The 25,812-nt window shown below is 36.2% G+C and overlaps 1 protein-coding gene across 10 annotated transcripts in view; it reads left to right on the top strand.

The window, feature by feature from the left end:
• Positions 1-25,812, top strand: part of TRMT11 (tRNA methyltransferase 11 homolog) — a 60,285-nt gene that overhangs the window by 11,334 nt on the left and 23,139 nt on the right. For 4 of the 10 annotated variants that reach the window (XM_058566338.1, XM_058566346.1, XM_058566343.1 and 1 more), the window contains 8 exons: positions 4,791-4,872; positions 4,961-5,053; positions 5,294-5,428; positions 6,451-6,607; positions 15,895-15,975; positions 18,796-18,960; positions 20,575-20,647; positions 20,773-20,904. In XM_058566338.1, coding sequence (XP_058422321.1) covers positions 4,791-4,872; positions 4,961-5,053; positions 5,294-5,428; positions 6,451-6,607; positions 15,895-15,975; positions 18,796-18,960; positions 20,575-20,647; positions 20,773-20,904 — 918 coding nt within the window. Of the gene's footprint in view, positions 1-4,790; positions 4,873-4,960; positions 5,054-5,293; positions 5,429-6,450; positions 6,608-15,894; positions 15,976-18,795; positions 18,961-20,574; positions 20,648-20,772; positions 20,905-23,227; positions 23,310-23,433; positions 23,606-25,812 lie in introns of all 10 variants that reach the window. The other 6 variants (XM_058566345.1, XM_058566344.1, XR_009223528.1 and 3 more) reach the window with 5 other exon arrangements.

Genomic DNA, 25,812 nt, shown 5'->3' with positions numbered 1-25,812 from the left:
CTTTTTTTTTTTTTTTTTGCACAATTGGAAAATTTTCTATCTTTGGGTTTGAAAATTAAACTGTATTTTCAACTAACATCTTAAAAATTGAACAACTTATGTTATCCTTGGCTTGCTTTTTTTTCCTGAACATTTTGGCAGATTGCTGGAAACCTTCTTTTCCTTAGAAATTATAATATTTAATAATGCAGTGCAAATAAGAATTTATATATATCTAGTTTTATTAACATGGTTAGCAATGCCATATAGCATGATATGTAATTGCTGTATTATTGAATAGACTTCAACCCCATCTTTAGTTAAATTCATCCTATTGAAAACTAGCTGCAGTACTAAATCTAATTTCTTAAACTGAAGCTTGTTAATGGATCTGTCTTACTCAATAAAAATGACTGGAAAATGAAAACGTAACTAGAAAACACATCCTTTGAATAATTATTACTTTAGATTAGCATATTAAAATTTATGGCTTTAAGAGGTGTTTGATTTCCAAAGATAAGGCTTATTAGGTTTAAAATAGCTATTTGAGGACTGAGAACTTGTACACTTTCTTCAAATCTCATATGTTCTGATGCATTTATTTTATTAATGGTACATTAGTAATTGTGTAATGATTGTATAATATTATAGAATAATTTCCTTGGCCATTTTTGATTCTCTGTATATTTTGCAGAGCTGAGGTTTTACCTTAAGTGATAGCTAAGTAAGAGGAGTATTACTGTAGAGGTCTTCTCTCTATAAACTTAATAGAAACCAAAGGAGGAATTCACTTTCAAAAGATAAAAATCACAATCCTTATTGTAATATTAATTGTTCCAGAAGTAAAATAGACTGTTACAAGCGTAGATTCAAAACTAACTTAAATTCAAATTTTTTGGTGGTAGAATCGGGATTGAAAGTTAATTTTGTTTAGTTGTTTATTTTTAACACAATATTTTGAGCATACCATAAAAAGTGAAAAATAGAACAAATATCTAGGTATCTACCTTGTTAGATGTCAACATTTTGAGATTTTGCCATGGCTTTTTTGTGTTTGTTTTAATTTTTAATTTTTTTATTGAGGTCATATTGGCTTTTAACATTGTGTAAATTTTAGGTGTACATTGTTATATATCAGTTTCTGCGTAGATTGCATTGTGTTCACCGCCAATAGTCTAGTGCCCCTTTACCTGATTCGCACTCCCCTCCCCCTTCTCTGGTAACCACTAATCTGTTCTCCTTATCTATGTGTGTGTTTGTTTATCTTCCATATATGAGTGAAATCATATGGTATTTGTCTTTCTCTGTCTGACTCATTTTGCTTAGCATAGTACCCTCAAGGTCTATCCGTGTTGTCGCAAATAGCACGATTTTCTCTTTTTTTTTTATGGCTAAGTAGTATTCTATTGTGTATATATACCACATTTTCTTTATCTGTTCATTTTTTTATGGGTACTTGGGTTGCTTCCATGTCTTGGCTATTGTAAATAATGCTGCAGTGAACATAGGGATGCATAAATCTTTTTGAATTGTTGATTTCATATTCTTTGAATAAATACCCAGTAGTGGAATAGCTGGATTATATGGTAAGAATTTCTATTTTCAGTTTTTTGAGAAAACTCCATATTGTTTTCCACAGTGGCTGCACCAGTTTGCGTTCCCACCAGCAGTGTATGAGGGTTCTCTTTTCTTCTCATCCTCTCCAACACTTATTTCTTGTCTTGTCGATTATAGCCATTCTGACTGGTGTGAGGTGATACATCTTTGTAGTTTTAGTGATTTCCTAAATAGTGATGCGTTTCCCTAATAGTGATGTTGAACATCTTTTCATGTGCCTGTTGGCCATCTGTATATCTTCTTTGGAAAAATGTCTGTTCATATCCTCTGCTCATTTTTTTGATCGAGTTGTTTATTTTGTTGTTGTTTGAGTTTTTTATATATTTTGGAAATTAACCCCTTGTTGGATATATGATTTGCAAATATTTTCTCCCAGTTGGTGGGTTGTGTTTTCATTTTGTTGATGGTTTCCTTTGCTTTGCAGAATCTTTTTAATCTGCTATAGTCCCATTTGTTTATTTTTTCTTTTGTTTCCCTTGCCTGAGTAGACATAGTATTCGAAAAGATACTGCTAAGACAGATGTCAAAGAGTGTACTGCCTATCTGTTCTTCTAGGAGTTTTATGGTTTCAGGTCTTACATTCAAGTCTTTAATCCATTTTGAGTTAATTTTTGTGTATGGTGTAAGATAATGGTTTACTTTCATTCTTTTGCATGTGGCTGTCCAGTTTTCCCAACACCATTTGTTGAAGAGACTTTCCTTTCTCCATTGTATGTTCTTGGCTCCTTTGTCAAAGATTAGCTGTCCATGGATGTGTGATTTTATTTCTGGACTCTCAATTCTGTTCCATGCCATAGCTTTTTTTTTTTAAGAAAAAAAGAAATGGTTTACAGAAGCCATTTATGCTCCCTGTGCACATTTCCCAATTCCATCCCCTCCTTCCCTCAAAGGATATTTCCTTAAAGCATTTTTGTCAGAAAGTTTTCATTATTACACTGTAATCAGTGAAATATTTTAGATCATCGTTAACTATTAATAAGTTGACGTCCATGCTTATTTATATAGCACTCATGAGAAATAGGGCAATCCATATAAGCTTTATAATCTCTAAAACAGGAATCTTTTTTTTTTTTAAAGGTAATTTATTTTGTTTTCTTTCCCCAAAGCCCCAGTAGATAGTTGTATGTCATAGTTGCACATCCTTCTAGTTGCTGTACGTGGGACGCGGCCTCAGTATGGCCGGACAAGCCGTGTGTCGGTGCGCGCCCAGGATCCGAACCCAGGCCACCAGTAGCTGAGGGCGCGCACTTAACTGCTAAGCCACGGGGCCGGCCCCTAAAACAGGGATCTTAATAGTACAATTATATATATGAAAACTGTTTACTCTGAAAATCTAAATCATAAAAGGTTTACTATAAATTAATGTTTCAATTATAACTCAAGCTTATATGTCTCACCTTTTTATTTTGACCTTTTTAAATGTAAATATATTAATATATATAAATTCTGAAAATAAGGGTATGGAGTGTTCATATTTTATTGATTCTAGGTTATCATTACAAGCATTAGTTCCTATGTTATACTGTAGAATAGTTCATTGGGATAATTATGATCTGTGGAATTGTCTGTGCCTTTCCTGAATGGCCTGGAATGCCTGTTTTTTTGCATTTTTGTTTCTGAGAAGCAGTGTATCGTAGTGGTAAAGAGCATGGAACCAGGAGTCAGAAGGATTGGGTTTGAATCCTAGCTTCATCAATTGCTGAATGACCCAAGGCATCAGTTGTGCCTCAGTTTCCTCATTGGTTAAATGGGTGATGATACTGGCAGCTACCTCATGAGGTTCTTATGAGAAATAAGTGAGTTAATATTAAATGGCCTTAGAACAGTTCTTTGTACTTTGTATTATATTAGGTGTTAGCTCTTACTATTTTTTTTTTTTAAAGATTTTATTTATTTATTTTTTTCCCCCCAAAGCCCCAGCAGATAGCTGTATGTCACAGCTGCACATCCTTCCAGTTGCTGTATGTGGGACACCGCCCCAACATGGCCGGAGAAGCGGCGCGTCGGTGCGCGCCCAGGATCTGAACCCGGGCCGCCAGCAGCGGAGCGCGCGCACTTAACCGCTAAGCCACGGGGCCAGCCCAGCTCTTACTATTTTTTATTATTTTGGTTTTCAAGGTTTTCCCTGTCAAGAGATTGCGTTGCCTATGTTTTCCCTCAATTTTTGCTTCCTGGAGTCTGTCTTCTCCCTTATGTTTCATGAAGGCAGTGAGCTTTGTTCTCCGCTGTATCCCAGTGCCTAGAACAGTTCCTGTCATATAGTAATCCTTAATACATGTTTGTTGAATGGGTGAATTGACCAAGCTTATTATAATTTTTAAATAATAAGAATAAGACAGAAAAGCTGAATACATGGAATTTTGGGATATCTATTTTGGATAATTTTTTGTGTGTGTTGCTTTTCATTCACTTTATGTTTTGTGTAGCGGAAGTCACTGCTTAACTGATAGCTAAGTAAGAGGAGAATTGCTATAGAGGCCCTCTTTCTGTACATTCAAAGAAAGGAAAGCAGGAATTTGTTTTCAAAGGGTAATATTCTCAATCCTAATGGCAGCATTAATTGCAATTATAAAGTAGTTCGAATTCAGATGTGCAGAACTATGCTAATATATAGACCAAGTTCTGTTACAACTAATTCTAAAAACTGGTTGATTGCAATGAAATTTTGCTTTTAATTATTTAAATGTTCCTTGAAGTTGATGGAAGCTTGAGAATGTTTTATAGTAAGAGTTTTGTTTTTGTAAGTTATAAAAGTAACTATTAATTACTAAATGTTACTAAGTAATAGCTAAGTATTAATAGTAAAGTTTTTATCTGGTCATTTTTCTTTTTGTTTTATGGAGAAGACATTGGGAAAAATTGGATTTCCTGCAGCTTTTCACCCTTTTCACTAAAATAACTTAAGTGGCTTTACTGCATCATTTGCATTCTAGTATAAAAATATAATGATGAAAATGTGGAAAAATCTTCATTTATGTTAAGTTTCCCTCCGTCTGTATAAAGTTCAATCTCTGTGTGTCATTTGGACTTATACTATATTTGTTTCCAGGATACGTATTTCTCATTTATAGCTTAGAAAATATAGGCAATAATTGTTTTAGTGGAACGAGCATAAAGAACTAGTGAAGTAACTGTTAGTTATTACTGCATGAACTAATTTCTACTGAGGTTAGTACCAATCGTTTATTTCCTAGGTCCATATTTGAACTTTGGGGTCATGGAAAATCTTCGGAGGAGCTGTATAGTTCTCTTAGGAACTACCCTGTGGAGAAGATGGTGCGTAGTGAAATGTGGTTTTATATAGGCATATCTGCAGATACTGTAGAATTACTAAGCTTAAAGAATTTATTTGCCTTTATTTTAGGTTCCATTTCTGCATTCAGATTCTACGTATAAAATAAAGATCCACACATTTAATAAAACACTGACACAAGAAGAAAAAGTCAGACGAATAGATGTAAGTGAATGTAGCAAAAACCAAAAAACCTATGAGATGAATGTAGTTGAGCTACTGTTGATATATAACAATACCCAATGTCTATAAGGGCTTATTTTGTAGCACATTGTGTGCTAAGTACTTTTCATGTTTTGTCTTCTTTAATGCTGCTACCAAACTTACAAAATAAGTATTATTATATAAGCACTACTTTTTGCTTTTAAATTTTTATAGGACATTAGGATAACTTTTATTTTTTAGGCACTTGAGTTTCTGCCATTTGAAGGAAAAGTGAATTTAAAGAAGCCACAGCATATATTCTCTCTTTTGGAGGATTATGGTTTGGACCCAAACTGCATCCCTGAGAATCCACATAATGTTTATTTTGGTAGATGGGTAAGCAAGTGTTCTTTTTACCTATTTCAGTTTATTTCTTTAAAAGCTAAATGTTAGGGCTTTGTATTGGACTCTTTATATGTAGAACTTTAAAGGAGCTGAAGAGTTAGAAATACTGTATGAATTAAAATCAGTGGAAAATATGTGGTTATGTGTCTTGCTCTGTTTGTTTTTCCAGAGATTCCTGTAAAGTGTAAGAGACTTGTTAGATATAGGGCCCGGGTAGTAGGGGGTGGACCTGGAAGCATGAACACAAGACTTGTCAGAAAGTCTAAACTGCTTTTTTCTTCTTTTTTTTGTTTTTTGGTGAGGAAGATTCACCCTGAGCTAACATCTGTTGCCAATCCTCCTCCTTTTGCTGAGGAAGATTGGCCCTGTGCTAACATCTGTGCCCATCTTCCTCTGCTTTATATGTCGGATGCCTGCCACGGCATGGCTTGACAAGTGGTGCGTAGGTCTGTGCCCAGGATCCGAACCCGTGAACCCTGGGCTGCCCAAGTGGAGCACATGAACTTAACCACTGTGCCACCGGGCTGGCCTCCTAAACTGCTTTTTTAATAAAGCAGAGAAAAGGCAGAGTGCTGTGATAGCTGAGGGATCTCATTTGTGGAGCTCTCCAGTCTAGGTTTCCATTCTGAAAAGAAGTGAAATTACTTTAGGGCAGTTCTGCCCACTTCCCTGAGGCCGTAAGTGGGTGAGTCGAAGCTGTGGCTTATGTTACGGAATATTGGTATTTAGGAGAAAAAACGAGATGGGTAAAGCTTCCTCACCACCAACCCCTGGAATAATTATATTCAAATTCAATTCAAATTTAGTTTGAAAAGTCAAAGTAAATGGAAGACACTAAGAAATAAAAGGTATTTGTCTATAACTACCTCAATCACATTTTTTTTAACGGAACAAGTTTAGGGCAGTAGTGACTGAAAAGTTCTCATCATCAAGATACTGTGGTTTCATTGTGAATGATTGTCTTAAATCTCTTCTGTACAGTGATGCTAATGTGAAAAATATCTCTGATCTAGATTGCAGATGGACAAAGAGAGCTTATTGAGTCATACAGTGTCAAAAAGAGACACTTTATTGGAAATACAAGCATGGATGCTGGTTTATCGTTCATCATGGCCAACCATGGAAAAGTGAAAGAAAATGATATTGTCTTTGATCCATTTGTTGGAACAGGTATTTATATTTAACTGTTAAGTTAGTGTAGAGACAATGCTTCTTAGTCACAGTCATAGTAATAATGCTAAAAGATTAAATGGACAGAACAGTGTTTTAATTATCATTAGATAGTGGCTAAGAGACAGCCACATATTTGTGTAATAGCAATATTTAACACTTGTACCACTTCAAAGATGATGCTGATAGAATTTTGTGGGTTTTTTCCCCAAGTAAACCACTAGGGGGCAGTATACAATACATTGCAACTGCACACACACATTGTAGAAATGTTGTAAAGCTATATAGGTTATGTAAATAGAAAAACTCTTGAGGGGAAGAAAGATTTGAGTGACAAGGTAAAAAAAATTGGTTCATCTTCTAAAATTGACAGCCACATACTTACGTGGAGAAAAATGGTTAATGTGCCTTATCTTTGATTTGGTTTGTGGAGGTTTATAAGTGTGAAAATAAGAAAAGTGACTAAGTATCAATGGGCTAGAGCCTGGCTGTTGAGGCCATGACCTGGGTTCTATACATACTTGGTTGGCTGTCCTCATCATTAACTTTGTGTGGAAGTCCTAAAATTGCAATTTTACTTCATCTGACTCTGTGAAGACATTTTTCTGCTTTAGCCTATTTGTCCTCGATCTTGCCCGTACCTAGGGAATACTCATATTTAGGTTTGTGTGGCTAAATTCATTGTGATTCAGATTGTGTAGGAACAAATTATGCTGTGGTTGGAGTTTCACCCTGTAGCCGTCTTTCCCCGTCAGAATCTCCCTAAGCAGTGATGCTGCAATAGCTAACCTTGGTTGAATAGTGAACATGCCAGGTACTATGCTGTGCACTCTATTGTTACTATCTAATTTAATTCTTACAAAAACTGACATGGAGATACTTGTTAAAATCTTCCTGAGGACATGGTGGCACAGAGAGAGATGAAGTGACTTGGCCGGTGTTATACAGTGTATAAATTTCATAGAGTCAAACTCAAGTTGTCTAGCTCCAGAGTTTATGCTCTTAACCACTGTCATAGAGTTGCCTCTCTCTGCATTAAGATCTCCAGCCAGCTACTACCCTGTAAACTAACTCGAGGAATAGGACCACATGTGATTAGGAAGAAAAGTATCAAAGTCGAGATTTCTATGGAAAATAATTTCTGAAGGAATGATTTTCTGTGTGTGTTGTTGAATTAATCCGCTAGTGAGTCTCTCTTCTCTCCGTCCACCCTATTCTCTGTATATTCCACCCCCAGCGTACTTACTCCCTTCTTCCCTAACCTTGTTATCCTGAGTGCCTCCACCTACTTTTTGAATTTTTACTGGAAATAATACCACACATATAGAAAAGTTACAAGAATAAAAATAGAACAAAGAACACCTACATATCCTTGACCCAGATTAAACTGTTGTTAACATTTAGCCTCATTTGCTTTATCATTTGTTTTCTCTTTATGCTTATATACATATTTTTTTCTGCACCATTTGAAAGTAAGTTGCATTCATCAAGTCCCTTTACCCCTCAAATGCTTTAATATGTTTCTTAAGAAAAAGGATATTCTCTTACATAACCACAGTATAGTTTTCAATGTTAGTAAATGTACTATTAACACAATATTTTAATTTTCATATTCCATTTTTGTTAATTGACCCACTAATGTTCTTTATACCATCTTTTTTCCTTTCCGTTCTGGCATCAGGTATTATATTTTATTGTCAACATTTCTTTGATCTCTTTGATATGAAACATATCCAAAGCCTTTTTTTTAATGAAATTTGCACTTTTGAAGAATACTATCCTTCTTCCCTTTATTTTTTATCCAGAATGTTCCTCATTTTGGGTCATTTGATGTTTCCTCGTGATTAGATTCAGGTTATACATTCCTGGCTGGACAACTACATCAGTGATTTTGTGTCCTCCTTAGGGCATCAACATGATGGCTCACTGCTCTTCATTGGTAGTGTTAATTTTGATCAGCTGGGTAAGATGGTGTTCAATTTTTTTCCCCACTGTGTGGTTACAGTCATGTGCTACATAATTACGTTCAGTCAATGATGGGCTGCATAAACGATGGTGGTCCCATGACGTTAGTACCATAAGCCTAGGTGTGTAGTAGGCTATACCATCTAGGTTTGTGTAAGTACACTATATGGTGTTTGCAAAACGACGAAATTGCCTAACGATGTGTTTCTCAGAACGTGTCCCCATCGTTAAGTGACACATGACTTTACTATTTTTTTTCCTTTGCAGTTAATAGGCACATTAAGACCATGTAAATATTCTGTTCCATATCTAAGTCCTCCCTCACTCCTGTCAGGTGGTCAGGTTTAGCATCCACTGATGATTCTTCCCTGAACCAGTCTTGATTTTGATGGTTACAAAGGGATGATTTTCCACCTCCAGCACTCCCTCCACATTTACTAGTTGACAGTCTGCTGTAAGCAAGAGCCCTTTCTTCTCTCCTATGTATTCATTTATCTATTATTAATATGAATTAGTGAACTTTCCCCTTTCCCCCCTAGTGGTCTATAATTCATTACTTAATTATTTTGTTGCTCAAATTGTCCCGTATTTGTCTGGTGAGAGCCCTTTCACACTGGATCTGTCTTTGTGACATGTTCCTATCTTCTTTTCTTTGAGCACTTCCTTACTTTCTGGCTCATCTTCTACCTGCCCAAACCCTGGAACCAGTCATTTCTCCAAGGAACCCTCGTTTCTTTGGTCGGGAATGATATTAGAGACCAAGGTCTACATGCTAGGTATCTTCATTTCTAGACCCTTTCAGCAGGCACTCTAGGAAATATGTGTGTGTATGTACACAATATGCATGTAAATGTGTGTGCAAATACACATGCACGTATTCCTGCATACATACTGTGTGTACATTTAGACATACATATACATATTTTAGAAATTGTGAATTTTCACATATATTACAAATTCCAGTCTATCCCTACAGATTTCTTTCTTGCCTAGCCCCAATTCCATATTTATGTGTACTTCCTTCCACAGTGAGAACCCTGGTTCCTATCAACATCAACACATTTACTCTCTTGCTCATTCATATAATACATTTAAAATAGTTTCAAAATTGCTTTGCCTATGACATACAAAAAAAATCTTATTAAAAGATGTTTTCAGGATATGTATTTAGTTCCCAACCTAGCTAAGGGGCAATAAAGTCAAATATTGTGCTTTCTTCTTTTTCCCCTTCATTTAAAATTCAGTTGAGTTCCTTTTTTCCACTTTGCCTTCAGTTTTGGATTTTTACTTCTCCCTTTCCTTGTTGGTTTACTTTAATTTTTTTTATTTATTTATTTTTTGGTGAGGAAGATTAGCCCTGAGCTGATATCCGTTGCCAATCCTCCTCTTTTTGCTGAGGAAGATTGGCCCTGGGCCAATCACTGTGCCCATCTTCCTCTACTTGATATGTGGGACACCTGCCACAGCATGGCTTGATAAGCAGCGCATAGGTCTGTGCCCGGGATCCGAACCTGTGAACCCCGGGCTGCCAGAGTGGAGCGCATGAACTTAACCACTATGCCATCAGGCCAGCCCCTACTTTTAATTTTTAAATATTTAGAAGATTAATTTGCTTCTGGAAGTCAGAACTACACAAGAAGATATACTCAGAGAAATGTCACTTCTTTCCATATCCCTTCCGTCCTGCTCCCCCATCCCTTTAGGTAACCAACTTTGTTTTCTAGTTTATTCCTCCTGTGTGTTTTTTTTTTAATGATAAGCTGATATATGTACATTTTCTTATTTCCACTTCTTTCTTACACAAAAGATAGCATACTATATATGTTGTTTTTAACTTAACAGGATTTCCTGGAAATCACTTCCTGTTAGTTCATAGAGATTGTCTTCATTCTTTTTTATAGTTGTACTCCATGGGTGTATGTACTGTAATTTTTTCAGTCTCCTATACCTGGACCTGGTAGTTTCCAGTATTTTGCAGTTACAAATAGTGATTGCAGTGAATAATCTTATACTTTTGTGCTGTTGGAGATATAGCTCTAGGATAAATTCCTAGAAGTAGGATTGCTGAGTTGAAGAGTGTATGCGTATGTAGTTTTGTTAAATGTTTTCAAATTCCTCTCCATTTATACCATTTTGCATTATTGCCAGCAATATCTGTCCTTTTTCCCTCACAGCCTCTCCAGCAGAGTATATTGTCAAGCTTTTGAAATTTTGCCAATCTGTTGGGTGAAAGTATTATCTCAATGTAGTGTTAATTTTTACTTTTCCTATTATGAGTGAAATCTAATAGCTTTTTATATTTTAAGGGCCATTTTTCTAACTTTTTTGGAATTATCTTTCATGTCTTTTGCCCATTTTTCTGTCGTCTTTTTGTTCGCCCCTTATTTTTAGAAGTATTTTGTATGTTAGAGACATTAGCCCCCCTTTTTTCCTGTTTTTTATATTTATATAAAATATAATATATATAAAATATTTTCTTCCAGTGTGCCATTTATCTTTTGACTTTGCATGTAATTGCTCTTTGCCACTTGAAAGTTTTCCCTATATCCAAGTTATAGAGGAATTCAGCTATGTTTTCTTCTGGTACTTTTGTAGTTTTAATTTTTCTTTTTAGATCTCTGGTCCATTGGAGTTTATTTTCTTGTATGCTGTGAGGAATGGGTCTAATTTATCTTTTCCCCAAATGCTAAACCCTTTATTAATCCTTAATCTTGTTCTTGGACTTTCAAAAACCTTTTTTGTGAGGTGAGACGAATTCTTTGAGGTACATACATGTACATAATGTTTAATGTGCACACATGTGTGTAGATCAGACCATAAAGTTTAAAAACAGAGTTCCTAGCATAGGTAAAATTTCCTTCCCATGAGGTAGATGAGGCTGGGTATATTATGAAATGCCAACTTCCATAGAAATCAAGGTATTGACTCCTTTAGTGTGGTAAGGGGTGAGGAGGCCTGCCCCTGATTTGCTTTAGGGCAGCTCCTTAGAGTGGTTAGCATATCTTGGTCATTTGGCAGTTTGTATAAGACAGTTAATGGAAAATTAATTGAAATATATAGTTCAGTTAATAGAAGGTTGCAAGAGGAAGATCTTTGCAGAGATGATGCTAAAATACATTTCATAATTTGTGTTTGTAGTTTAAACACATCTTTAGGACTTTAGCTAGTTTTTGCTTTTGTTTTGAAGCTAATAGCCAATAATTTTGAATAGACACAGTTCTTAAGCACAGTTTGTCCTCTTTCTTGGTCCTTTTCAGTCATTGATGGGTAGTACCTTCTGAAGGATTGGAGAAATGAGTGGTCCTGTGCCCTCCTCCATGGCCATAGTTTTCCACATAATATTTTATGATATTTTTTCCTTCAGTTTTGTTTTTTAGTATTTTTTTAAAAATTCAAGTGTATCCAATCCCTTTTCAATTTTAAAGGTTCACAACTGATATGTATTAGTTTCCCAAATGCTTAACCCAGTGACTATTGATGACTTGTGATTATCTCAAGGTTATAGAGTAGGGTAGAAAGCTTCTGGGAAACTGAAAAGAGAGATGAAATCTTCTCCTGCCGAAATACCTTTCCGTTTTCTTTTAGACAGTCTACTGCATTGTCTAGAATGACAGTTATGAGCTGTAGAAACACACTTCCCTTTCCATTTTAGCATATATGTTGAGTCTCATTTTAGTAAGTTTTTTTTTTAAGTTGTGTATCTCCATTTTCCAAAGGGGGAAGATATATATCATGGGTAAGCTCTCAGTAGTCAGGAAGTGTCTGAGCTGCTGTTCTGATATGAGCATCACTGAAAGAATGATCAGTGTGAATATGTTGAACACCTATGGTGGCACAGGCCTGCCTGTGATATGATACAAGACTTCAAGATGGTCTACGACTCTTTTTAACTGAGTGTGCAGCTTTACTTACTGAATTTAATTTGATTTGTTTAATATGTGTATCTGATTGGTAAGCTAATGTATATTTACTTCAGTTGCTGCTGACCCCAAAGGAGTAGTATGATATAGACTACCACAGAGCAAACAGAGTGAGTTTTAAATCCTTACTCTATCAGTTACTATGTGACTTTGGACAAGATTCTTAACTTGTCTGGGCCTCCGTTCCATCATTTATAAAGTGGTAATAAGTAATACATTGTAAGGATTAAGTGAGGTAATACATGTGTATGAAATTCTTAGGAAGTTACCTGATGCATAGTAGCTGTTCAGTGAACTGTACTGATTATCATTATTATTTTTTATTATTTTGTTAAGAACTCAGATGCCTTTTTGGTGTTGAAAGATGTTAGATATAGCTAATATTGAATGGTGATGATGAACAATTTGGCCATGAACTCATTTTCTAGTCCCTTCTTTGGCTATATTCCAAGATATTCATATTTTGCAACTGTTGGCAAATTATGGCAGTAGGCAAGGAAATCGAGGGTTAAAATTGTAAACTTCTGGGGCCGGCCCGCTGGCGCAGGCGATTAAGTGTGCGCGCTCCGCTGTGGCGGCCCGGGGTTCACTGGTTTGGATCCCGGGCGTGCACTGATGCACTGCTTTGTCAGGCCATGCTGTGGCGGTGTCCCATATAAAGTGGAGGAAGATGGGCACGGATGTTAGCCCAGGGCCAGTCTTCCTCAGCAGAAAAAAAGAGGAGGATTGGCAGATGTTAGCACAGGACTGATCTCACAAAACAGACAAAAAAAATTGTAAACTTCTAATTCTTTGTTTATAATGAAAAGTAATTTGTACCAGAGTCTGCCAATGGCTGTAGGTGGCTGTGGTATGATTTTATGACAGAGCTCTGTAGCCGTAGCTCTGATTCCTTCTCCCCTTCCCCTCAGGTAAGTCAGCTCCTTTAGTAATTGAGAGTACACCCAGGAGACTGTTGTACACTCCTTGGCCTCTTCTGCCTTTCAATGGCCCATGGGTAAGGAAAGGAGTGTGGCTCCTTTTGAAATTTTATTGTTGCATAATGGTAGACACAGGAGCTGGGTGTTGGGAAACTGACTGTCCTGGTTCTGGGAGGAGACTGGAGAGGAAAAGAGAAGTTAGGAGAGAGAGAGTGGATCTCTGTAAGTCTGTATAATAGTTTCTGCTTCCCATTTTGTCCACGACTCTTTGTGGTCCCCTTTTCCTGAGTCTCATAGTTTGTCTGGTAGAATTTCTATTTCCTAGCAATATCATTTTGCTCAGGCTGCTAGTTTAATTTATTTCAGTTCTTTTTTAAAAAGGATAAAGTAGCTGTAATAGTATCACCATTTTTCGTCTTTTTCTGCTTTTCTTTCAGCAAAACCAAAGCCCAGTTCTCATTTCCACACTTTCGTAAAGCTTTCTACTTAACTCTCTAAAGATGAAAATCATAAATTAGTTTCTGTATCATAAGTAAATTCCATTTATTGTGTCCTTTTGCCTGTAAGATATTACCCTAACCTTAAAGTGGTTACTCTTTAAGTAATGAGAAGTTAAAACACTGAGTTGCTAGTCTAGATCACACTTGTGGTATTCTTATAAGAAATTGGGTGAGTCACATTACCTGCCTCCTCAATCAACACTTTACTCCCCCCTTTTTTCTCACCCTTTGTTCCACCAAAAAGCTTCCAAAGAAACTCCAACTGAGGTACAACTAAATGCAAAAAAGTCTTCAGTTTAATTGAAAAAACAACTAGATAATGAACAGTGATTGTCCAGTGACCAGTTCAGAGAAACTAATTTATAATGATTTTCTTTAAAACTTGAAAAGCATAAAGGGCACAGAGTTAACTAACAGATGCAGTCTAACAGATTATTCATCTCCTTTCAGCAGTGTACTCTAAATTGGGTCTTCTCAAAACTCACTAACCAAATGGATAAGGTTCTGTTTAAGGAAGCACAGGAAAGCTTTTCTGTTCCCCTTGACAACTAGTTCTTCTAGGTGAGTATCTGCCTTAATTGGCAGAATTGTAGTAATTCATCGTAATTTGGGTGAAGTGATTTTATGAGTATTCCAAGTCACCATGCACAGTACCTTTCCCGAATATGGACTCTTCCATTTATGGAGTAAGAATTCTGAGGTCTTACTCACCTTACCCCTGATGCAAGTGCTTTGCATAGTTAGAATGAGGGAACCTAGGTTTTGGTTTCTGCTGTGCTTTAGTCCTCCATTTCTCTTCTTCGTGGACTCCAACAGGAAGTAGTCAGTTAACGGTATTTTTCATGAGCAAAGTATTTTTAAGTACATGTTACCAAACTATGTTTTAAATGGCTATGGAAGGAACACCATTAATTTATAGATCTTGACCCTCTGGAGGCACTACCCATCTTAATTTTAGAGATCACATTTCAAAAGGATGTGAGGGAAAGAGCCCTAGTTATTTTCCCTTGTCTGAGTCTGTGCGTAGTCTAAGAATATATTTCTGATTTTAGTTTGACTGACGGCTCTTTCTACAGTATAGCTATTAGGACTTGCCCAAGCACTGAGAGCGTGTTAATCTAGATAATTAAAAAAATTGAAGTTTAAGGAAAAGTACAATTATTAAAATATTTAACTTTGTGAATTTTTTCTTAAATAATTTAAAAATATTATTACCTTTTATTTGAAAGGAATTTCATTAATTTTTTTAATCTTTATTAGGATTTTTCTTCATATGTGAGCTGGTCACACCTACCAAATTACTTAGTCCAGTCGGATTGTTTTGAGACTTTGATCTGAGTTCTTTGATCACAGCACTAAGTAAACAGAAAAGTCATTGTATTAAATATTTTTGTGTATGTTTGATAACAGTTATTCAAAAATTCATATTTACAGTTTAAGATAAGAGAGAATTGCTTCACTGGTTATAGAAGTAACTATTCTTGTCCTAATATTTTAATTTTTGTAAAGATTAATGTCATATATTAATTATGCCCTCTTTAGTTATTTGAAACTGTCACTTCAGTGGGAATTGAGCCCAACTGTCAGAATTTATTTATTGCCAGCTCTTGGTGTAGCAGACTTATATGCTCATTTTTAAGAAAGGAAGAAGATGCTGTGTGTAGACCTTTCAAAATAAGATGAAAATGTCTAAATATACATTATTTTGATCAAAAAAAAAGATAATTTCCCCTAACTAGTGCTGTTTAAAGTAATGATGCCAGGGCATACCTTAATTCCCTGCTTTGTGACCAATGTAGTAAGCACAGTTTATGGGTTTGTCTTTTCGTTCTGAGACCTCCTAAATATGGCCAGGACCAGTGTCATTCTAGGGTACACTGCCTGCAGCTAGTTTGTAAGAATCTGGATCAGATTAAATAGGGGAAGAAACGAGAGTCTGGGACTTTCTGGTTAACAGATCATAATTTTGTGATTTTTTTTAGGTGGCCTTCTGATAGCATCTGCTCATTTTGGTGCATATGTATGTGGGACAGACATAGACTACAACACAGTTCATGGCTTGGGTGAGTACAGGTTCTAGACAGTGTTACAGTCTTTGCTCTGTACCAGATGTGCCTTTAAAATAATTAAATAGTTTTATATGGTGTTATACATCTGTTTTTTTTTTTTTTTTTGAGGGAGATTGGCCCTGAGCTAACATCTGTTGCCAATATTTCTCCTTTTTTTCTTTTTTCTTCCCAAAGCCCCAGTAGATAGTTGTATGTCCTAGTTGTACATCCTTCTAGTTGCTCTGTGTGGGACACCACCTCAGCATGGCTTGATGAGTGGTGCGTAGGTCTGTGCCCAGGATCTGAACCGGTGAACCCTGGACCACCGAAGTGGAGCGTGTGAACTTAACCGCTACACCACTGGGCCGGCCCCTATACATCTATTTTTAATGTTAAAATGCAGGGTTATGATATAATGTAGTTTCACTTATTTTTACAACAATAAGACTTCATTGGGTATCTGCTTTTTATGAAGTATCCAGTATGTGCAAAGTGATTTCTTGGGAGGAACACAAAGATGAATAAGAAAAAGCCCTCCCCTCAGAGGTATTTGTAATCTTAGTAAGAGATTTTTTTAAAAAATAGGCAAACTATAAGGTTATGAACTTATTGGGAAAGAAGTAGGAAAGAAGGGACTAGTCATTTTTAACTAAGATGTCCATGTTAATAAAACATGCAGTTTCTATTTAAAGATTATCACCATTCTTTTGTTCAGTAATCATATGTTGAGTGTATACTGGATTAATTTCTAGTCCTTGAGTACCATATACATTTTTAATTTCATAACTGACCAAAACATCTTTGAAACAGTTAAGATGACAGTAACTTTAAAGATGCTGCATCAAACTGAGGGTTACTAGAGACAAGCATCTGCTTGCTTTTGAGACAATTTTGGAAAATATTTTAAAATCTAGAAGCTTAGCTAATAGTGTGATTGAGTGGAATTGAATCAAACTGAAGAAGTATTTCTTTATAGCTGAATGGTATTAAAAATGTCAAGTTTCATTGATGATTTTGAAACTGTTTGTATTTATGTTGGTATTCCATTATACCTAGAATCAGCCTTTAAAACACTCTCCTTTTTCTCACCCAGTGAAGTTATTATATAGGTGAGAATTTATTATACTTTTTCTTTTGCTGAAGCAATTTGATATATTGTACTTGATTACCCGTCTTTTTTCCTACCTTGGCTATAAGGAATTTAGTAATATTTATCGTAAGGAAAGTGAGTTATATTTTATAAAGTTCACCTAAATGGGCTAACCAGAAAAAGATATGCCCTGTCTGCAATATGTTAGAGTAGACAGAGTGCTCAGAAGAATTATTCTGGTTTGCTTTTAGTAGAAGCAGTATGTTTGCTTTAGGGAAATTGTCCTGTATAATTTATTTGAATTTTTATTTATGAAAGTTCTGTTTAAAAGTTATGTTAGAACCTTTCCATCTACTTGTGTAGAATTCTGATTGAGGTCGAGTTTCCTTAGAGCTGAGCCAAGATGCTGTTAGACATGCCAGCTGTTTCCTTTGCTTCTAACTCTTTCTGTACTCTCAAATAGTCTCAAGTTTCTCCTATTTTAAAACCTTTTCTAGCAACCGTATAAGGGTCTTCTAGCTACCACTTTGTTTTCTTCTTCCTTTTGCCAAAGTGCTTCTTTAAAAACTAGTATTTAGTTGCTGTTTTCTCGTCTTCATCTCTCGCTCTCTGCTGCCCGTTATTTTCCAGCTTCTGTGTCTGCTGAAAACTCTAACTAAGGCCACAGATCTACAGCATTTGGCAGTGTTGACTTTCATAAAGCCTCCCTGGGTTTCCTAGACAGTGGTCTCATCCGATGGTACTGTTATTTCTTTGACTATCCATCTCAATCTCCTTAAGGCCCTGCAGTTTTCCTCGATGTCTGTTTGTATGTTGCTTTTCTCTGGGCATCTCTCTTTGACCCCATCTCTTATCACACTACATGTTGGCAGAGTCATGTCATTCTTCTCCTTTTGATTTTTAAGTTTTGTTTTTATTGTGAAGTAGATCATAATACATAAGAGTTTATAAAAATGGAAGAATAATTATAGAACAAACACTTATGTAACTGCCAGTTAGGTTAATAAAAAATGGCATTCATTCTTATGGATTTAACTCAAGTTTATATACTGTTGTCTCCCAAGTATATGTATTCTGGCCTCCAGCTACCTGCTGAATCTCTTTCTGAATGTTCTGTAGGTACTTCAGGGTGTATCAAGGTTGATATCTCAAATGAATCTCATCTTTTTTCCTAAGCTTGTTTTTCCTCTTGGTTTCTCCAATCTTAATTGATGGTATCATCGTCCACTCATGTCTCCTAAACTGGAACTTTTGAACTTCTTCCTTGGACCTCCACTTTAACTTTTCATCTGCCATGCCTCCATTTTGCCTCTCTTCTCCATGGTCACAGCTCCTGCATTTCCCAAGTTAGCTCTCTTCACTTCTGTTTCACTTCTCTGATTCCTGAGATTCATGTTCTACATGGTACTGTTTTGCCTGAGGAAAGGGACCATGTTCTGTTTGACTCCATGTTTTACTAGTATATGCTTTGAACTCAGTAAGTGTTGAATGAGTTTTTAAGCAGTTTTACTCGAAAGGTGACAGAACAAAATCAGTTAGACATCAATACATTTTACTGTTCAAAATATATTTTTATAATAAGTTGAAATAAAACTAATTGTGTAAATAAAATTAAGATTTTAAATGAAAGCAAGTTTTATTTGAGTAGATATAGGTTTAGGTGAGTTAAACATTATTTTTAGCTAAAGGACAAATAAGGATGCTCTGTTTGATTTAGTACTTTCTCCCTTTTTCTTTCCCTTCAGGAAAGGCTAGTAGGAAAAACCAGAAATGGAGAGGACCAGATGAAAACATTAGGGCAAATCTTCGTCAGTATGGTTTAGAGAAGTATTACCTTGATGTCCTGGTTTCAGATGCATCTAAGCCTTCCTGGAGGAAGGGTACATATTTTGATGCAATCATCACTGATCGTAAGTTTATTTTTATACAAAAGTGGGAGTAGGATTAGTTTCCTAAAATCATTTACATTTAAAGTACAAAATTTATCAACACACACAAAAAATGCCAACTTGTGCTAGTGTTCTCCCCATCCCCGACTTCTTCACATAAGTGTGAGAAGGTGAAAAATTATGAGTTAGGGTGGGATACCAATTGAACTAAGTAGTTAAGAGCTTACTGTTTTGTTTCTTTAAACTATATACATTAACTTGTCATCGTTTTTTTCTCTTCAGCTTATCTTTTGAGGCATATATTTGTTTTTATGTTTGTTTTGTATTTGACTATAGTTGTTGAGTAGTATACCAACTGGAGCCAAAATGTCATTTGCAGTTACGGTGTCAGATTTTGAAGAAGAGAGTTTCAGGTCACACGTTTCTCCATGTGGAAGCTTTTGTGTTTTTTTTGTAGTGCCTGATTTCACTGGCATCGCCTTTCTAGAGTTACATGAAATTTGGGGTTCTGAGAACCACTGGGCTTGTGAACCCACTGAGCTTCAGGAATGTGCATGAGAACTTGTTTCCTGTGCCTCATGAGTTCTTGGGCTTTTCAGGCATCCTGTCTAAGAACAGATCTGCCTTTTGTGTAGTATTTGGCAGTAAATATGTAAATAGTGGCAAAATGTATCTCAGCTGTTCTATCTCAGCCCTCTTCAGTTCTTTGGTAACTTAGATTGTTTCAAATCTAACAGAGAAAACTTATCAAGACATTACAATGTATGAATGTACTTCATGAAAATTGGGTGACATTTTGTTTTTTTGAGCTATATATATTTTTTTAATCGAGGTAACATTGGTTTAGAACATTATATAAATTTCAGGTATACATCATTATATTTTGACTTCTGTATAGACTATGTCGTGTTCACCACCAAAAATCCACTTTCCATCCGTCACTGTACAAATGCCCCCCTGTACCCCTTTCCCCCTCTCCCACCCTCTTCCCCTCTGGTAACCACCAGTCTGTTCTCTGTATCTGTGTGTTTGGTTGTTGTTTCATCTTCTGCAGGGTGACTTTTTATTAGCAATCTACTTTATTATTTGCTCTCACTCGGTATGTATATTTGTAAAAATAGATAATTTTTCCTCATCAGTTGAGAGTAAGTTATATACATACATTGTGTCCTCTTACCCCATACTTCAGTGTATGTTTCCTAAGAATAGAGATAGTCTCTTAGATAGCCAAAGTACAGTTATTAATTTCAGTAAATCGGTACAGTACTTTAATCAATTATTTAATAAAGTAACATTCTTTATAGCATATTTTTCCCTCTGGCACAGTATCCAGTCTAGTGTCAGGTATTGCATTTAGTAATCATATCTTTGGGGCCTCCTTTAATTTGTAACACTTTCATGGCCTTTCCTTGTCATTTATGACGTTGACATTTTTGGAGAACACAGTTGCCTGCCCGCCCTCTCGGTGTTTTAAATAGAATGTTCCTCATGTTACACATTCTCAGCTGGAATATTGCATAGTGATGATGTTTGTTCTTCTCAGGGTGTCACCCTTGGAGGCACATGATGCCCATCTGCCCCTCATTGGTCATAGGTGACATTTGACTATCCTTTTTATCTATGTTTTCTATCTAGCTCCATATGGAATCAGAGAATCTACAAGAAGAACAGGTTCACAGAAGGAAATACCAAAGGGGATAGAAAAATGGTAAGTGCGAGTCAAACATGATGTGTTACTACTCAGAGAAGAAACATATTGCTTCTTTTTAATTAACTTAGTTTAACAGTCTTAAAGTTTTTCACTGATTCTGAAATTTTGTTTTCTTTGTCTAGTCCAGAAAGCCACGTTCCTGTTTCCTTGAGTTATCATCTGAGTGATATGTTTTTTGACCTGTTAAACTTTGCAGCTGAGACCCTCGTATTAGGTGGAAGACTAGTCTATTGGTTACCTGTGTACACACCAGAGTATGTAATATTAAATAATTTTATTTTTAATTTCATTTTTCTTATAGTATTTGTATATCTATCATAATTTTTTCCCTATCTCTAATTATATTCAGGGTAAATATGTTTGTATTTAATGTGTATGGTAGCCTTTATTTACCTACATATGTGTATAAAACAGGCCCCTTCCTCTTATCGATTGAATTGCTTTGACCTTTTTATTTTACATCAAGAGTTGGCAAACTGCAGCCTGTGGGCCACATATGGTCCTTAGCCTGTTTTTGTAAGGCACTTGAGCAAAGACGGGTTTTTGCATTTTTAAAGGGTTGTTGAAAAAGAAAAAAACCAACAAAGAAGAAGATGTGACAGAAACATATGTGGCCCACGAAGGCTAAAATATTTACTGTCTGGCCTGTAGGAGGAAAAGTTTACCAACCCTGTTGTCTACCACACTTAGCTCAGTGCCTGATGTATCATAGCTGTTCAGTAGCTGTTTTGCCAGGCCACAAACATAGGTAATTTTTAACTTAGCTGAGTGATTCATCTATCACTAGTTAGTTTTCATATATATTGTCTGTTATGATCAACTTAAATGTAGTAAATCTTTTTTAAAAGCTAAGACCAAAATAAGAGCTGTCTATATATTTAAAGCCCTGATTGTGTTCAACATTATTGGTTTGGGTTTTATTATTCAGTAATTATTAATTATAAACATAGCTGTGTACATAAACAATGATATGCAAGATGTCTTGAATAAGACAGGATTTTTAGATTTGAAAGATAGTATCAAGCTCAAAATTTGGCTATTCAGTCTGCTGTAGAAATCTTTTTAAAAAAATTATTTTAATTCGTATATTTACTATACATAATTCTACAAACACATTTTAGAACAGCATTAACTTGTCTTTCTTTTCATGATGATGGATGGTCCCCCAGCAGTTGGAAGCTGTACTGTTTTTGTTGTTTGTTTTGTAAATGTTATATTGGAAGTTAAGATGGCCTCACTTTAGTCACGTGTTTGTTTATCAGCTAATAAGACTGTGCACATTCATGCCCAGACCCTTAACTCTAGGCTTAGGTTCTGTTGCCAGCGATAGTCTCATTTAACCTCTTCATTTTATTTTGTTTTTGTTTTGTTTTTTGTTTTTGTGAGGAGGACCAGCCCTGAGCTAACATCCAATGCCAATCCTCCTCTTTTTTGCTGAGGAAGACTGGCCCTGGGCTAACATCCGTGCCTATCTTCCTCCACTTTATATGGGACGCCGCCACAGCATGGCTTAACAATCGGTGCGTCGGTGCGTGCCCGGGATCCGAACCGGCGAACCCCAGTCCGCCGCAGCGGAGTGCGCACACTTAACCGCTTGAGCCACCGGGCCAGCCCCAACCTCTTCATTTTAGAAATAAAGAAAATTAATTCCAAAGAGTGAAATGATTTGTCTGAAATTAAAAGCTAGCTAGCTAATTGGTTTCCTTATTCCCAGTGCTCTGTTCACTCAATTCAACATCCTGCCAGATCTCAGGTGTCTGGTATGTGAAGTGATAGATGGGATTTTATTAATATTTTCAGAGAAGAGCATATTTATTAATTTCTATGCAAAAGCGTTTCCTGCCTTAGACAAGCTGAATTCCAGCAGCAAGCATACTTGTCTTTTTGTTTTAATTCAAGTTTTAGGGCTAAAACTTTTTAAAATTTATTTTTATTTTTTATTTTTTTGGTGAAGAAGATTGGCTCTGAGCTAACACCTGTGCCCATCTTCCTCCATTCTATATGGGACGCTGCCACAGCGTGGCTTGATAAGCGGTGTGTAGGTGTGTGCCTGGAATCCGAACCTGCAAACCCCGGACCACTGAAGCAAAGCACGTGAACTTAGCCACCACACCACCAGGCCGGCCTCTAAAATTTATTTTGAAATAATTTCAAACTTATGGAAAAGTTTCAAATATAGTACAAAAAACTTCTATCTCTCCCCTCGTCCAGATTTTTCAACTATTAACATACACCTGCTCCACCCCACCCATTACATTATCTCACCCATTACATTAATCACATACCCATTATTATTAATCTTTTTTGGAACTATTTGAGAAGTTGCAGATATGATGCCCCACACCCCTACATACTTCATTATATTTCTCAGAAACAGGAACATTCTTGTCAAACCACCATCAATCCCCGAAGTCTGGAAATCAGCATTGATAACACTGCTGTCCAGTTCATGGACCCCATTCAAATTTTACCACTGGCAGTCCATCCAAGAAAATGGATGGCCTTGACCCATCATGTCATTCTCCTCCAGTCTGGAATATTTCCTCAGTCTTTCCTTGTCTTTTGTGTCCTTCACAGTTTTATAGAATACGTGGCTTATATTATGAAGGTTGACCCTCAACCAGGGTCCATCTGATGTTTCTTCTCTGACCGGACTCAGGTACTGCTCTCAGTAGGAATAGCACAAAAATGAGACTGTGTTCTTCATGCATTGCGTCACGGGGTGCACAAAGTCAACCCCTACTGGAGATCTTAAACTTGATTATCTTGTCATGTTCTGTTAGGTTTCTCCACTGTGAGTCATCATTTTCTCCTTTGATTAGTATTGCAAGGGGGAGATATCCCAAGATTATACCAATATCTTGCTCTTCACCAAACCACTACTCACATTGACAACTCCATTGTGGACAACCACCATAATGATGACTTTTCTGTTTCATCATTCCTTCTGCATTTGTAAGTTGGCATTTTAACTGTAAGGAAGCATTTTCCCTTCTCCCTCATTTATTTGTTAATTTATATTGATGTGAAGTCGTGGATTCATATATTATTCATTGAGTTATAATTTATTACTGTCATTATTTTGTTGCTCAGATTGTCCCAGATTTGATCAGTGGGAGTCTCCTTGAGGTGGCTCCTCTGTCCTTTTGAAATACCCCATTTGTTTTTGTGTACTTCTTACTTTCTGCCATTTCTGGCCACTATTTTGAGTTTATTATTTAATGATAATTGAAATTAAATGTGGTTAAGAATATCTTTTGTAGTTTTTAAATTTATCCCTTTCTCTTTATAAAAAGTTAAATTGGAGGCACTTTTAACTATTTTTAGTATTTTCTAAAAGCCTTAAAAAATGGCCATTGGTTATTTCTTCGGGGACTTCTCAGTTTAATAATTTTCGACAAGGGGAAATTTCCAAATGCATATAAAAAGGATATTTTAGAGGTAGAAAAGGGAGACGTGTTTTTATCACTTCTTTTTACCTTAAGCGTTTTATCAAGGGACAAATTTCATCTAGGTGTGTAGCTAGCACACACATTGGAAGACCACTGTGGCATTTACTTTCCTGACTTATTTGTCCCTGGAGAGTTATTTCCAGGTCCTCTGATGTTCATTACTAGACTTCTGTTGTGTCTTCTCCCCTTCAGCCTAAGGTGATCTTATTAATGAATTCCTTATTATTACTAACTGTTAACTTATTAATGAACTTAGTTTGTCTTGAGTTTCTTCTTCTTCTTTTTTTTTTTGGGGGGGGAGGAAGATTAGCCCTGAGCTAACATCTGATGCGAATCCTCCTCCTCTCTGCTGAGGAAGACTGGCCCTGGGCTAACATCTGTGCCCATCTTCCTCTACTTTATATGGGATGCTGCCACAGCATGGCTTGACAAGCGGTGCATTGGTGCGCGCCCGGGATCTGAACCTGTGAACCCCGGGCCGCTGAAGCAGAGCGTGCACACTTAACCGCCGCACCACTGGGCCAGGCTCAGTTTGTCTTGAGTTTATGTTAGGAAATGAACTGTTTTCACTTTTGCAGCATACATCATCCAAAATCTTTACTCTTTTTAAAATAACACAGTGTTACAATGAATTTAAGACTAAAGTCACCTGCAAAAGTTTGAAATTATGTTCCTCCTTCTGAATTAAACAATTTAGAATTAGTTTGATTATGTTGTATTGAAAATATAGTTTTTTATAGGACTGGGAATAAAAAATTCATCTAAAAATTACACCTTGGCACAGCTTAATTTTAAACTTTTGTGTTTTTGATATAGTGAATATAGGCTTTTAGTCCTATTATTGAATTAGTTTACTCAACCAAATCTTGTTATATGATTCAAGTTTAAAAATAAGAATTACATATTATAATCAAGTTTGGGTATAAACCCAGGACATTTTGTAAAATATAAGACATAATAAAAACAAACTACTACCTAAAAGCTTAGTTATTGTGAAGAATTGTCAGAGTTGATGACTGAAAAGGATTTTCTCACTGTTTGGCGATTTAAATTGCAGTGGAGACACTGCTGCTCAACAGACTCCTGCTAGTTTTCTTCCTCTTGTCTAGATTCTCCCCACTCCAGGGTACTGGGGTTTTGCCAGCATTGAGATATCCTGTCCACGTTGTATCTTTCCGCTTTTCTTTATTCTGTTCCCACGCCTTTCTTCTTTGCTCAGCTGGTAAAATTCTACTTATCTTTCAAAGCCTGGCTTAATTGTCACCACCTCTGTGACACTTGCCCAGCCCTACTCAACAGAATTAATCCGTCCTTCATCTGCGCTCTCAGAGCAGTTTATTCTTATCACTTGTAGAGACTTACCATGTAAAATTACTGTAGACTATTGGTATTTGAGGGTTTATTCACAATTTCAACTACTGTACTTGCAGATGACCCTGAAGATCTGTGTAGTATTCATTTGGACAGGGCATAAATTCAGCTCGTGTGTTTGATGTTACAGGAGTTGCTAAGCTACTGAGTGAGTGTAGCTGTTTGCCCAGATCCCACATATCCATATCATGTTGTTTTCTAAATGCCATTACACACAGATGACTCTGTTGAAGTGATTAGAAACGATGTTTCTTTGTGAAAGATGTCCTTTAGTAGAAATTTAGCTGTTAGCACTCGTGATAAAAATGATGACAAAGTGAAGAAGACTAATAAAGTGCC

The sequence above is a fragment of the Diceros bicornis genome, chromosome 23, assembly GCF_020826845.1.
Source record: "Diceros bicornis minor isolate mBicDic1 chromosome 23, mDicBic1.mat.cur, whole genome shotgun sequence".
Lineage (NCBI taxonomy): Eukaryota > Metazoa > Chordata > Mammalia > Perissodactyla > Rhinocerotidae > Diceros > Diceros bicornis.
This window is presented reverse-complemented; position numbering and strand designations above follow the sequence as displayed.